The sequence below is a fragment of the Pan paniscus genome, chromosome 6 (genome assembly GCF_029289425.2).
Source record: "Pan paniscus chromosome 6, NHGRI_mPanPan1-v2.0_pri, whole genome shotgun sequence".
Lineage (NCBI taxonomy): Eukaryota > Metazoa > Chordata > Mammalia > Primates > Hominidae > Pan > Pan paniscus.
The window spans coordinates 6,697,535-6,711,406 of NC_073255.2; the positions used below are offsets into that span (position 1 = coordinate 6,697,535).

General features: G+C 61.1%; 1 protein-coding gene across 6 annotated transcripts in view; it reads left to right on the forward strand.

Moving 5' to 3' along the window:
- ELFN1 (extracellular leucine rich repeat and fibronectin type III domain containing 1) overlaps window positions 1-7,676 on the forward strand; it is an 82,025-nt gene extending 74,349 nt beyond the window's left edge. For 5 of the 6 annotated variants that reach the window (XM_034963504.3, XM_034963503.3, XM_034963505.3 and 2 more), the window contains one exon: window positions 4,028-7,676. In XM_034963504.3, the coding sequence (XP_034819395.1) occupies window positions 4,321-6,807 (2,487 nt within the window). In that variant the 5' untranslated portion in view covers window positions 4,028-4,320 and the 3' untranslated portion in view covers window positions 6,808-7,676. The remainder of the gene's footprint in view (window positions 1-4,027) is intronic. The other variant, XM_055115661.2, reaches the window with a different exon arrangement.
- Window positions 7,677-13,872: the final 6,196 nt, after the last annotated feature.

A 13,872-nucleotide genomic window follows, 5' to 3' on the forward strand; every position in this document is an offset into this window, starting at 1 on the left:
CCTGTTGCCCTCCCTGGGGCCTTGTGGTCCACGCCCATGCGAGCCTCTGGGTCTGAGGCGGCAAGTGTGCTGAGGAGGGGACCAGGGCTGGGGCTGGGGCTGTGAAGGACAGTAACGCCCATGCGGGGTCTCCGCACCTGCCCTCCGTGCCAGCCAGCACTCCTTTCTAGAAATGTTGTTTAATGATCGGATCGCTGGACATGGGGTGCAGCGGCAGGTGTGAGTGTGGATCAGCGAGGGCACAGGCTGGCGGGGCATCGAGAGTGACGAGTGAGCGAGCCCAGCTGGAAAGGGCTTTGGGGGGGCCTGTGGTCTGTCCAGAACCTTCCTAGGTGATTCGGCCTTTCCCTGTTTCCTGTGCCAGGTCCGCAGCCTCTGCCCTTGGGGACTCCTGGACCCGGGGCACCCCCCGAACCCCTCCTAGCACAGCACCTGTCCAGCCTCTCCCCCCGGCCCCTGACAGGAGGCTGCACAGGGCTGACTCACAGTGTGACTTCAGACAAGTCCTTCGGTCTCTGTGCCTCAGTTTCCCCGCTGTAAAGTGAGCTGCAGAATGAAAACTTCGGGGCCCCTTGGGTGGGCATGGTGGCTCACGCCTGTAATCCCAGCACTTTGGGAGGCCAAGGCAGGTGGATCACCTGAGGTCAGGAGTTCGAAACCAGCCTGACCAATATGGTGAAACCCTGTCTCTACTAAAAGTACAAAAATTAGCCGGGCATGGTGGTGTGTGCCTATAATCCCAGCTACTTGAGAGGCTGAGGCAGGAGAATCACTTGAACCCAGGAGGCAGAGGTTGCAGTGAGCTGAGATTGCACCACTGCACTCCAGCCTGGGTGACAGAGCAAGACTCCATCTCAAAAAAAAAAAAAGAAAACTTTGGGGTCCCTCCAAAGCTGGGGGCCATAGAGGGGGCAAAATCTGTGCCTCCTAAGGGGCTGCGGGCCCACCCTTCCGCCCTGGCAGGGCGCTGGCCACACTGGGGAGTCATGCCCACACGCCCTGAAGATCTCCCTGCCCAGGAGACTTGGCAGCGAGGCCAGGCTGGGGGTGGGGGGAGGACTCCCTGAGCCCCTGCAGGCCAGGCTGCTGCTCATCTGTACTCTGGGGCAGGGGCCGAGCAGGAAGGTGAGGGCTGGACTCTGGGCTGGGGACGGCCTGCCTCCCTCATCACACAGGCTCCCCAGCCTGATGGAGGAGGGCTCAGAGCTGGGTGGGGAGGTGAGGCTGTGTTCCCAGCACCACTCCCAAGGAGTCTGATGCACAGATTCTTATACTCACAATGGGGGGAGTGGGGCATGGTGGTAAGTAAAGGGCTGGCAGGGGATGAACCAGGTGAGCCAGGAAGGGGGAGAGAGTGTGGCACCCAGCTGGGCCCTGGAGATGTCAGCCACCGGTGCACACTTAGAGCGTGTTTCCTGCATGCATGCAACATGCCAGACATACAGACCCCCGTGCACGTGTGAACATGAGGAGGAAATCTGGGGGGCTCCGAGCTGCACCACCGAGGTGCCACCCACACCTGCCTCCACCTAGCCCCAGACGCACCAGAGCCCCAGGCCTCGCTGCCCAGACAGGGCGTCCTCAGTGACACCTGCTCTGCCCAGTGCCCCAGTGAGCATGGCCTGTGCACTCATGTACACAATCACCCGCCCTGTGTACACACCTGTGCACACACATCTGTACACACACACAGACAACCTGGCACACACATACGAGGGCTCACGTGTACAAACACGTGTGTGGGTGGACGCAGGTATACATGTGTCCACAAACACACATGCACACACACACATGCACACACACACGTGAACCCCATGTGCATGCAGCCCTCCAGCCCTCAGCTGCGGGCCCAGGAGAGCCGGGGCAGCCCCAGGCCCCCAAGCCTCCTCCCTGTGCCTGTGGTGAGGGCTCTTAGGCCCTGTAATCCTCCTTACCTTGACTTTGGGTTATTTTGAGCAAGAGATTAAAGGTGATTACGATTGTGGCTGAGGCGCCACGCTTCCTACATGCTTCCTGTGCGGCCGCTGGCCAGACCCGCCCTTCCAGAGGCCGGGCACAGCCGGACGCCATCCGCCCCATGCCCTTGGCCCGCCCCCGGCCAGCACGCGCCTCTGCCTGAGACCTGGGCCCCCAGGAGGCTTGGGAAAGCTAAATCCCAGCATTGGCACCGGTTGTCTGGGCACGGTGCAGGGATGGTGGGGAGGGACGGAGGGGCTGGCGTGGGTGCGGGCTGGCAGGTGCACACGGCATGACGGTGACCAAGACAGCGCTGACTCCCGTGATGGTGGATTTCACATCCAACCGGACCACATGGGGACCCCATTTTTCCCTACCCAAGCAGCCCCCTGAGCCATTTTTGAGTGGGCCTAGCCAGGTCCTGCCCGGCTGGGCTTGGCGTCCCCTGGCGACTCCAGGCCAAGCCCTGGGTTAGCTCCCTGAGGCCCGCTAGGACCTCGTTGTAGCCCCCATGCCGTCTGACTTCTCCCTCTCTTTAAATCAGAAATAGACTCTTCTCCAGGAGCCGGAACAAAATTGTTCTTTATGAAGTTTCCAAAGGGAGGAAAAAACCCATTTTACATCATTATATTTTTTTCTCTAATTTAAACCGCTTCAGTGCAGACTAGTTGCAAACGTCAATATCAGTGAAATACACCCAGCTGGCTGCCCGCCAGGCCACAGCTCAGTGACAGGGGCCGACTGTAAATCCACATATTAACAAGCAAACACACCCATTTCTCTATCCTGCAGGGAAAACACAGGCGGCCAGGAGGTGAGGTCGCACACCAGGGGCCCCCTTATCTCGAGGGTGGGGGGGGGGTCCATGGGGGAGCAGGAGCCCAGCGGGATGCCTCGCTCCCCGGACGTACCTCCAGCCCCGTCTGCAGGGTCCTTCCTGCCTGGGGCTTCCCTGCCTACAGCTCAGTCGCCACATCCTCTGTGTCCAGGCTCAGCAGACACTAGGGAGATGGAGGAGGCACCGTCCTGCCTGGACACCCTCAGGGTCCAGTGGAGGCTGAGGAATAGAGCAGAGGACCCCGTATGGTGGTGGGGAGGATGGCGGGAGAGGTATCCAGCTCCCCCAGGGACCTCGGAGCTGTCCCTCTCCCAGCCTGAGGAGGATGTGTGGAGCCTGGAAATTCTCCGCAGAGCAAGCAGTTCCCTTCCTTCCAGAAGGGAGGTGGCCCCTCTCCACCAAGGTGAGGTGCAGACAGTGCCAAGTCCCAGTGCCGGGTAGACGCCCTCAGAGACCATCCAGCTGGCTCATTTGGGGAAACTGAGGCCCAGAGGGGGCACAGCGTGCCAGGGACACAGGGCGGGCGAGCTCAGACCGAGACCTGGCAGACACGAGTCCCTGGACAGGCCAGAATACCTCCCGGTGCCTCCCTCCCAGAGGGCTGGAGAGGAGCCCGTGCCCCGGAAGGATTCTGTGTTGAGGGCTGCGGACCCTGCGGCGAGTGCGCAGGGTAGCTCCTACAGGCGGCTCCAGGGGCGTTGTGGCCGGGCCTCCTGGGAGCAGAAGCCCCAGGTGACAGGCACCGTGCCCAGTGAGGGCCTTCACACGCACATCCCTGGCCGCAGCCAGCTGGTGGAAGCCCGGTCACTCCTCAGCCAAGCGACTTTAGGTCCCAGTCCCCTGCCTCAGTTTCCTTATCCGACCGGGGTTGCGCCGAGAGTGAAATGGGCTTCAGGGACCTCGGTTCTGGGCTGTCAGTACCTTGAAACATGGCCAAGCAGGCAGTGCCCCGTCTATTTTGCTGATGAGGAAACTGAGGCCGAGAGCCAAGGAGACCCCTCCACGGGAGGGTGAAGCATTTCCTCCGCTATCCTGACCTGTCTCAGGACCCCCCAGGGGCTTCTGAGGAAGGAGCTTCTGTTTTCTTCTGTGTTTTACGGAAGAGATTCAGGGGGCTCAGCGGAGCAGGGACTCAGGCCACATTCGGATGCCGCCGCTGTGAGATGCCGGCCGTCCCCTGACCGCTGTCTTCTCTCTTGTCCCCTGACCGCTGTCTTCTCTCTTGTCTTGCAGCAGGAACGTCAGAGCAGGAGGAGTCAGTGGAGCCATCAGGACACCCAGGCCCATGGGGCAGGAGGCCTCGGTCACCACAGGACTGGGGCGGAAGACGAGAGGCGGCCGGCCGTGAGGGAGGCACCCTCCCTCCCCGCGCTTACGTCGCGCGGCCATGCGGTTTGGGACAGGACACCCCTGAGAGTGCAGGCACCTCCCCCTCCCGCCCCTCCATCCCTCTGGGGGCTGCCGCCCGGCCCCCCACCTGGTCCCCCTGGGCAGGCTGAATTGGGGCTCCCTGCAGGGCGGTCCCGATGGCCGGGCGTGGGTGGGGCGCGCTGTGGGTGTGCGTGGCGGCCGCCACCCTGCTGCACGCGGGCGGCCTGGCCCGCGCGGACTGCTGGCTGATCGAGGGCGACAAGGGCTTCGTGTGGCTGGCCATCTGCAGCCAGAACCAACCCCCCTACGAGGCCATCCCACAGCAGATCAACAGCACCATCGTGGACCTGCGGCTCAACGAGAACCGTATCCGCAGCGTGCAGTACGCCTCGCTCAGCCGCTTTGGCAACCTCACGTACCTCAACCTCACCAAGAACGAGATTGGCTACATCGAGGATGGCGCCTTCTCGGGCCAGTTCAACCTGCAGGTGCTGCAGCTGGGCTACAACCGGCTGCGCAACCTCACGGAGGGCATGCTGCGCGGCCTGGGCAAGCTGGAGTACCTGTACCTGCAGGCCAACCTCATCGAGGTGGTCATGGCCAGCAGCTTCTGGGAGTGTCCCAACATCGTCAACATCGACCTGTCCATGAACCGCATCCAGCAGCTCAACAGCGGCACCTTCGCCGGCCTGGCCAAGCTGTCGGTGTGCGAGCTCTACAGCAACCCCTTCTACTGCTCCTGCGAGCTGCTGGGCTTCCTGCGCTGGCTGGCCGCCTTCACCAACGCCACACAGACGTACGACCGCATGCAGTGCGAGTCGCCGCCCGTCTACTCCGGCTACTACCTCCTGGGCCAGGGCCGCCGCGGCCACCGCAGCATCCTCAGCAAACTGCAGTCAGTCTGCACCGAGGACTCGTACGCGGCTGAGGTGGTCGGGCCCCCACGTCCAGCATCCGGGCGCTCACAGCCGGGCCGCTCCCCGCCGCCCCCGCCTCCGCCGGAGCCCAGTGACATGCCCTGTGCCGATGATGAGTGCTTCTCCGGGGACGGCACCACGCCACTGGTGGCCCTGCCCACGCTGGCCACGCAGGCCGAGGCCCGCCCCCTCATCAAGGTCAAGCAGCTCACTCAGAACTCGGCCACCATCACCGTCCAGCTGCCCAGCCCGTTCCACCGGATGTACACCCTGGAGCATTTCAACAACAGCAAGGCCTCCACCGTGTCCAGGCTGACCAAGGCCCAGGAGGAGATCCGTCTGACCAACCTGTTCACGCTCACCAACTACACCTACTGCGTGGTGTCCACCAGCGCCGGGCTGCGCCACAACCACACCTGCCTCACCATCTGCTTGCCCCGGCTGCCCAACCCACCCGGCCCGGTGCCCAGCCCCTCCACGGCCACCCACTACATCATGACCATCCTGGGCTGCCTCTTCGGCATGGTGCTGGTGCTGGGCGCCGTCTACTACTGCCTGCGCAGGCGGCGGCGCCAGGAGGAGAAGCACAAGAAGGCCGCCTCGGCAGCCGCAGCTGGCAGCCTCAAGAAGACCATCATCGAGCTCAAGTACGGGCCAGAGCTGGAGGCGCCTGGCCTGGCCCCGCTGTCCCAGGGCCCGCTGCTGGGCCCCGAGGCTGTGACGCGCATCCCTTACCTGCCTGCGGCCGGCGAGGTGGAGCAGTACAAGCTGGTGGAGAGCGCGGACACCCCCAAGGCCAGCAAGGGCAGCTACATGGAGGTTCGAACCGGGGACCCTCCGGAACGCAGGGACTGTGAGCTGGGCCGGCCGGGCCCCGACAGCCAGAGTTCGGTGGCCGAGATCTCCACCATCGCCAAGGAGGTGGACAAGGTCAACCAGATCATCAACAACTGCATCGACGCGCTCAAGTCCGAGTCCACCTCCTTCCAGGGCGTCAAGTCGGGGCCCGTGTCCGCCGCGGAGCCGCCGCTGGTGCTGCTGTCCGAGCCGCTGGCCGCCAAGCACGGCTTCCTGGCGCCCGGGTACAAGGACGCCTTCGGCCACAGCCTGCAGCGGCACCACAGCGTGGAGGCCGCCGGGCCCCCTCGTGCCAGCACCTCGTCCAGCGGCTCCGTGCGCAGCCCCCGCGCCTTCCGAGCCGAGGCCGTCGGGGTGCACAAGGCCGCGGCCGCCGAGGCCAAGTACATCGAGAAGGGCTCCCCCGCGGCCGACGCCATCCTCACTGTGACACCCGCGGCCGCCGTGCTGCGGGCCGAGGCCGAGAAGGGTCGCCAGTACGGCGAGCACCGGCACTCGTACCCCGGCTCCCACCCGGCCGAGCCACCTGCGCCCCCCGGGCCACCGCCGCCGCCTCCGCACGAGGGTCTGGGGCGCAAGGCGTCCATCCTGGAGCCACTCACCCGGCCGCGGCCCCGCGACCTCGCCTACTCGCAGCTGTCCCCGCAGTACCACAGCCTGAGCTACTCCTCCAGCCCCGAGTACACCTGCCGGGCCTCCCAGAGCATCTGGGAGCGCTTCAGACTGAGCCGCCGGCGGCACAAGGAGGAAGAGGAGTTCATGGCTGCGGGCCATGCGCTGCGCAAGAAGGTTCAGTTCGCCAAAGACGAGGATCTGCACGACATCCTGGACTACTGGAAGGGCGTGTCGGCCCAGCACAAGTCCTGAGCCCCCCAAGACCGGCGACGCCCACTGGACCAAAAAGGATGCAGGATCCACCCAGAGACTCAGCACCAAACCCAACACACGCACACCACCACAGCAACTGTGACAGCGGGGGGCCCTGCAGAGGCGAGGGGGGAGCGAGTGGGGACAGACAAGGGGGACACGTCCCGAGCTCCTGTGGCCGGTCCTGGGATGCGCTTGTCGCCCCGGATGGCACGTGTCCACACACACACACACACACACACACACACACACACACACGAGGGACTTCGGAAAACTGTGTCTTAGGGATGGGGGGTGGGGGTGGGGATTTTTTTTCATTATCTTTCCTCTTTTGAGTCTTCTCTGCCTTTTCTTTTCCTCTCTATCTCTTTACTTTCTTCCTTTTTTAAAAAAATATAATAAAAGACAAGTTATTTTAAAAAGACATAAAATGCCATCCGTGGGGGGTGTGGCCGGCGTGGCCACCTCGGGGCCCCTCACGTGATCTCCTCGGTCCGTGGTTTTCTGTGGATTCTCTGTCCAGTCCGTCTCTTCATTGCCGCCTCCGGAGTCCACTGCAGAGGGGCAGAGTGAATGCCGGCGGCCAAGTGGCCTCCGGGACAGGTCCTGGAGCCCTGCTGGACTCAGGGTGGGTGGAGGCTGTGCCTGTGGACGGCCGGGGTGGCCGGGACGGCCAAGGGCTGGGAGGCACGTCCCCCAGCCCAGCCCCCATGTACACTGTAGTCGTTCTATTGTACAGAAAAAAATATTTCTATATTTGCAATGTTTGCTGTAAAATGAGAAAGAAAAAAAAGACTATGTCTACTAAAAAAAAAAAAAAAAAGACTATGTCTACTTAAAAAAAAATCTGCAAAGGAAAAAAAATCAAATGCTTGTTTGTCCTGGGTTTTTACTGTGGGTTTCAGGGAAAGAGTTGAGGTTCCTTTTATGTCCCGTTTAGGGGGTGGTTTTATTGATTTTGGCCTTGGGGTGGGGACACGCTGTGCTCTCTTGGCTAGAGCGTGGTGTGACCAGGGGGGTGCACGTGGGAACCCTTGGGAGGTGGGCGGCCCGCACTGGGCTGGAGTGTGTCTGAGAGCCGGTGTGGACAGGGTAGGCGGGAGCCAAGCTCAGGTGGCGGCGGGAGGACGGGCGGGAGCAGGGTCTTGGTGTGGTGGATCCACGGTGCGGGGCTGCTTCTGTGTGTGTCTGGCTGTGCGTGCCAGCGGGGTGTGTGCAGAACCCAGCAGCCGAGGGGGTGTGAACGGGCCTGGGACGCCCAGAGGCTCTTGAGTGAGGTTCCGGGTGAGTCGATGGTGTGGGTTTGCATGTGATTGAGCGTGAGCGTGAGGTGGTTGGAGGGTATGTCTGTGTGAGGGCGGGTTCCCCTGCTGTCGCCAGAGCCCCACCTACAGGAAGTGCCCAGAGACCCCTAATTCTTCGGCGGTCTCTCAGGACGCCGAGCCCAGAGCCAGACCCTGCACTGTAGCCCCCTCCATATGCATCTCACCCACCACCCCTCCAGACAGCACGCCCTGGTGTGGGCCCCCGTTCTGAGTGAATAAGAGGCTGGGGTCCATGTGGGACCAGCACCAGGTTGTTTAGCATCCCCAGGGGAGGATGGAGAGAGTCCCTGGCTTCCTGCTGCCCAGAGCACAGGGTGCCCCTCATCCCACATACAGGAGCCAGAGTGAGACGCTGAGGACGAGACTGGACTCCCAGGCCCTCGAATCCACCTGCCAGCTGAGTGGGGGTTTTGTACGCACCCCAGGGAAACAGCCCCCAGCCCTGCATCCCACGCAGAGCTGCCTTTGCTCAGGGGGAGGGCCCTGTGAGGAAGGGGAACACCTCGCCCTGGGCCCCTCCCTCCCACGTGGCCCCGGGGTCCGGACACCTGCCTGATGCCGGGACTGCCGAGTCAAAGCTCCCTGTCACCCCTCTCTTCCTGTCTGGATGGCCCCTCCCCTGTCCTTCCTATAGTCCCGGCTGCTGAGCCCCCACCCCACCCCTCCATCGACGGCAGACCCACCCCACTCTGAACTCTGGCACAGACCCAGGGAGGGAGGAGGCTGCGACTGGAGCCGGGTCCCAGAGGCAACAGGAACCCGGGAGACTCCAGGGCAGGAACCGGAGGGATGAAGCCAGTTTTGAGGCTCTGACGGGTCCCCCAAGAAAGGACCCAGTCTCAGTCCGACCCAGTGGGGGACAAGGAGGGATGGAGGAAGGGCCAGTGCAGGTAGGAGCAGAGGCAGCCTCTGCTTGCATGCCCTGGGTGACGGGAAGCTCACCCCTCTCCTCTGTAGCTGTCTCCAGCTTTCGGGACCTCCCTTACAGCACAAGCCCAGGGGGCTGTCCCCCAGGGGTCACAGAACTGAGGGCCCATCTGTCCCCTCCAGGTCAGCCAGCCCGATCCTGCCACCTGCACCCCGGTCACCCCACCAGGGACCTGAGAGTGTGAGGCCTGCTCCAGGGGTGCACGCCCAGGTGGGCTCCACGGGCACCCTGTGACTCAGCCCTCCAAAGGGGGCCATTTCTGAGGACGCTGCATCACCAGCTCTTCCCCGTTTGACTCAAGGTTTCCGGCCAGCCCGGGACTCTCAGCCCTGGGCAGCTCCCTGTCCTCCATGAGGGGTCCCGGGAGGGCATGAGAGACCACTGGAGACCGCAACGCCAGGCCCAGGGGAGAGGAGCGGGGACCAGGAGCGGGTTCCAGGGCTGACGGGTGGAGGCCCAGAGAGGGCCCCAACCTGCCCAAGGTCACACGGCAACTCGATGACAGTCTGGTCATGGGACAGAGAGGTGGCCAGGCCTTCTCAGCCCGCTGCTCCCTTTCACTGAGGAGCGAAGATGGGCTATTTATAGGAAATGCGGGAGAAGGGCAGACACAGAAGAGAGGCGCCTGCCTTGGGAACACCCGGCAGCTGGCCAGGAGTCAACGGCCCACAGAGGAACAAGGGAAAATGGCAGGCAGCGAGGTGCGGGGTCCTCAACAGCCAGGACACCCCGCCCGGGAGCTCAGCCCTCCTGGAAGCCGCGGGGCTTGGCCGCGAGTGTCTGCGAACACCCAGCCAGTCCTGGGACAAAGAGGCCCAAGTTCCCGTGCCCTTGCTTGAAGGTGTCATGGTGGGGGTGACAGGACATAAGCAGGAGGAGACACACACTTAGGAAGCGGCTACTGTGTGCAGGGCTCTGTGCCAAGCTCTGTGTGGGCGCAGGGAGGAGCCCAGCCCAGCCCCGGCCCCTGGGGAGCTCACAGGCTGGCAGAGAACTCAGTGCAGAGGTGGGTGACCCGGCTCAGGGCAGCAGGGGAGGCACTGGAGGTCTGGGAAGGATGGGAACTCCTGACTGGGAAGAGCCGGGAAGGCTTCCTGGAAGGGGTGGTATTTGGTTTGGGCGAGGAAGGAGGTGGAGGTTGCCAAGGTGAGAGGGGTTGGTGCCCTGTGGGCTCAGAGCTGGGCTCAGGAGCAGGAGAAAAACCTCCCAGACCCAGCCTTGCCCTGCAGCTGGGATGGGTGCCCAGCTTCCGAGGGGCAGCCCTGGAGAGCAGGTCTTGCTCGTTTGTGAGACCAGGGCTAAGCCACAGCGAGGCCTCAGGCCCAGGCTGTACCCCTACGACCGTGTGACCATAGCAAGCCACTGGCCCTCTCTGCCTCAGTCTCCTCGTTTGTCCAGTGGGGGGGATGCGGACGCCTGTCCCTCCTGCAGTGCACTGGTTATCCATTGCCGTGATCATGCTGCCTAACCCACAACCACAGCGCGGTATGGCCCCTCGGGGGGCGGCTGGCAAGAGGGCACACTCTCATGTCACGGGGCACAGGGAGGACTGGGTTCTTCCCCACAGTCTCCCATCCTCCATCGAGCCAGCACGGGCTGGTTCTTGCGGCGACAGCCGAGGGAGCAAACCCCAGGGTCACATCTGCTGGCATCCCACAGGCCAGGGTGAGCCACGGGGCCGAGCTCAGAGGAAAAGGGTGGACAGGGCGCCCCAGCCCAGGGGCCTGTGGCCAAGGCTGCAGACACGGAGGGCAAAGACAGGGGGGCCTCTGTGCCCCGAGGCCTAAGGCATGGCTGAGTCCAGGTGTCCCCTCCCGGGGCAGAGGGCAGAGCAAGAAGAGCAGGAAATCCAAGGCCCCAGGTCTCTGCCACCCACGCATTCACTCAGCACGCAAACGCAAAGAGCCTACTGTGTACCAGACACGCTGCCTGCCACTCCCCACCAAGAACACCTCGGCTGTGGTGGCCTACCCTGTACCAGACACGCTCCCCACCAAGAATGTGTCAGCCACGGTCCCAACAGGAAAGAGCAGACACCCCAAAGTAGAATCCTTCAAGGGGTTGCCTACAAAGGGGCCATTTCCAGAGACACCAAGCTGACGGCACACCTTGGCCCCCTGGGAGAGGGGGAGGAGGAGAGCCCCCGAACCCGGAGGGAGAGAGAGAGGTGCAGAGAGGCCCACGGGGCCCTGGAGAGGGACCTCAGGGGAAGTTCCCAGTGGGCCTCAGCAGCCTCGCAGGAGGACTGGGGACACATGCCCACCCCCGCTTCTCCCCCGATCTCCCTCACATCTCCTGCTGGGCTCCCTGCTGGCTGCATGGCCAGGACATCAGGGAGCCCGTGATGGGGCCCACAGGGCTCAGTCCACAGACAGCAGGGGTGAGAAGGTTCAGAGACAACCTGGACCGGGTGATGGGGGATGCTGGCCTGGGGGCAGCCACAGAGGAGGGGGCCGTCATCTCCACTGGGGACAGGGAGGCTTTTAGAGGAGGTGATCGCTCAAGACTGAAGGTGGCCAGGCACGGTGGCTCATGCCTGTAATCCCAACACTTTGGGAGGCCGAGGTGGGTGGATCACCTGAGGTCAGGAGTTCAAGACCAGCCTGACTAACATGGTGAAACCCCATCTCTACTAAAAATATAAAAATTAGCCTGGTGTGGTGGTGGGTGCCTGTATTTCTAGTTACTTGGGAGGTTGAGGCAGGAGAATTGCTTGAACCCAGGAGGCGGAGGTTGCAGTGAGCCGAGATGGCGCCACTGCACTCCAGCCTGGGCGACAGAGCGAGACTCCGTCTCACAAAAAAAAAAAAAAAGTAAACAAAGCAACAACAGCAACAACAAAAAACAGACAAAAAGACCCTGAAGGACAATCAGGAGCTGGCTTGGCAGAGACAAGGCGGCAGGGACAGGGAGCGGACTTCCACCCAGAAAGGATGGCGGGGGCCAAGGTGCAGAGAGCACAGACCCCTGAGCCCACCCAGAGGGGCCACCATGGGGCAGTGAGGGGGCCTGGCCTGCTGAGACCAGGGATGGGGCGGAGCCAGGCTCGGAGGCCTGCTTTGCAAGTGTGAAGAAATGACAGTCGGCCTCTGTGCATAGGAAGCCATTGAAGTCTTCTCTTCTATTCTATCCTAATTTTATTGAGACAAGGTCTTGCTCTGTCACCCAGGCTGGAGTGCAGTGGCACAATCATGGCTCACTGCAGCCTCAAATTCCTGGGTTCAGGTGATCCTCCTGCCTCAGCTTCCCAAGTAGCTGGGACCACAGGTTCCCGCCACCACACCTGGCTATTTTGTTTGTTTGTTTGTTTGTTTGTTTGTTTGTTTGTTTTATAGAGACGGTGTTTTGCTATGCTGCCCAGGCTGGTCTTGAACTCCTAGACTCAAGTAATCCACCCGCCTTGACCTCCCAAACTATTGGGATTACAGGTGTGAGCTGCCTCACCCAGCCAGTATGTTAAATAATAATAACTTTTATTGATTTTTGTCTTATCTCAAAAGTAATCCTTTTGCTACGTAAACTTCAGAAAACAGTTAAAGAAGGAAACAGAAATCATTTACTCTCCCCACCCTGAGCTAACCATGGGAATATATTGGTATCTGCCTTTCTAGCCCTTTCTCTCTAAAAATGCAGCAGGCTTGAAATCTCTACCCTGCAGGTGGATATGCAAAGAGGTATCTCTTTATTTTCTGTAACAACAGGTGTTTGTAGCCTCTGTTTCCCCCAGATGGGGTGTAGGGCATGGTGCATGAAGATGGGGAAATAACGTGTGTTTTAGGATCCAGTGGAGAAGAAAACGTTGATGGCGAACGGAAGAGGGAAAGAATTGCTGGAGCAATGTTTGAGTAAGACGGGACGAGACGCTGTGCTCCATGGAAGGGCCGGGCTTGGCCAGACAGGTCTTGGACTTGGCCGTTGCTCCTCCTTAGCGGGAGAGAAGGTGGGGATGTGGGCTCTGGCGTGGGAGCTGGGGGCACACGCGGGGCGTAGGGACAGTCTCTTTGGGTGACTGCGATTTTCTCAGCATCTCTTCTCACCCCATTGCATTGCCCTTTTGTTCTACTTTCTAGGAGTCTTTAAAATTTTTACTTTAAACTTGAGGTAATTATAGAGTCACAGGAAGTTGTAAAAATAGAGTCACCCAGCTTCCCCCAGCGGTGACACCTTACGTAACTGGCGTACAGTATCAAAACCAGGAAGTCGGCTTGCACCTGGGTGTAATTTTGTTAACTAGACTAAGATCTGATTCAGTTCCTAGCAGCCTGTACACGCATTCACCTGCGTGGACGTGTGTGTAGTTCTTTGCAAACTTACCCCACGTATATAGATTTCAGTAACCACCGCCCCAGTCGAGATTCAGAACTCTTCCGTTACCACAGGGATCTTGTCGCCCCCTGCTCCACCCCAACGCTACCCCTGCCTGGCAGCCACACATCTCTTCTCCGTTTCTGTCATTTTGAGAACGTTATATGAATGGAATCATGCCCTATGTAACCTTTGAGGTGTTTTTCGCCCACTCAGCATAAGGCCCTTAAGATCCACCCAAATTCTTTTTTTTTTTTTAAATGGAGTTTTGCTCGTTGACCAGGATGCAGTGCAATGGCACGATCTCGGCTCACTGCAACATCTGCCTTTCGGGTTCAAGCAATTGTCCTGCCTCAGCCTCCCAAGTAGCTGGGATTACAGGCACCTGCCACCACGCCCGGCTAAGTTTTGTATTTTTAGCAGAGACAGGGTTTCACCATTTTGGTCAGGCTGGTCTCGAACTCCTGACCTCAGGTGATCTGTCCGCCTTGGTCTCTTAAAGTGCTG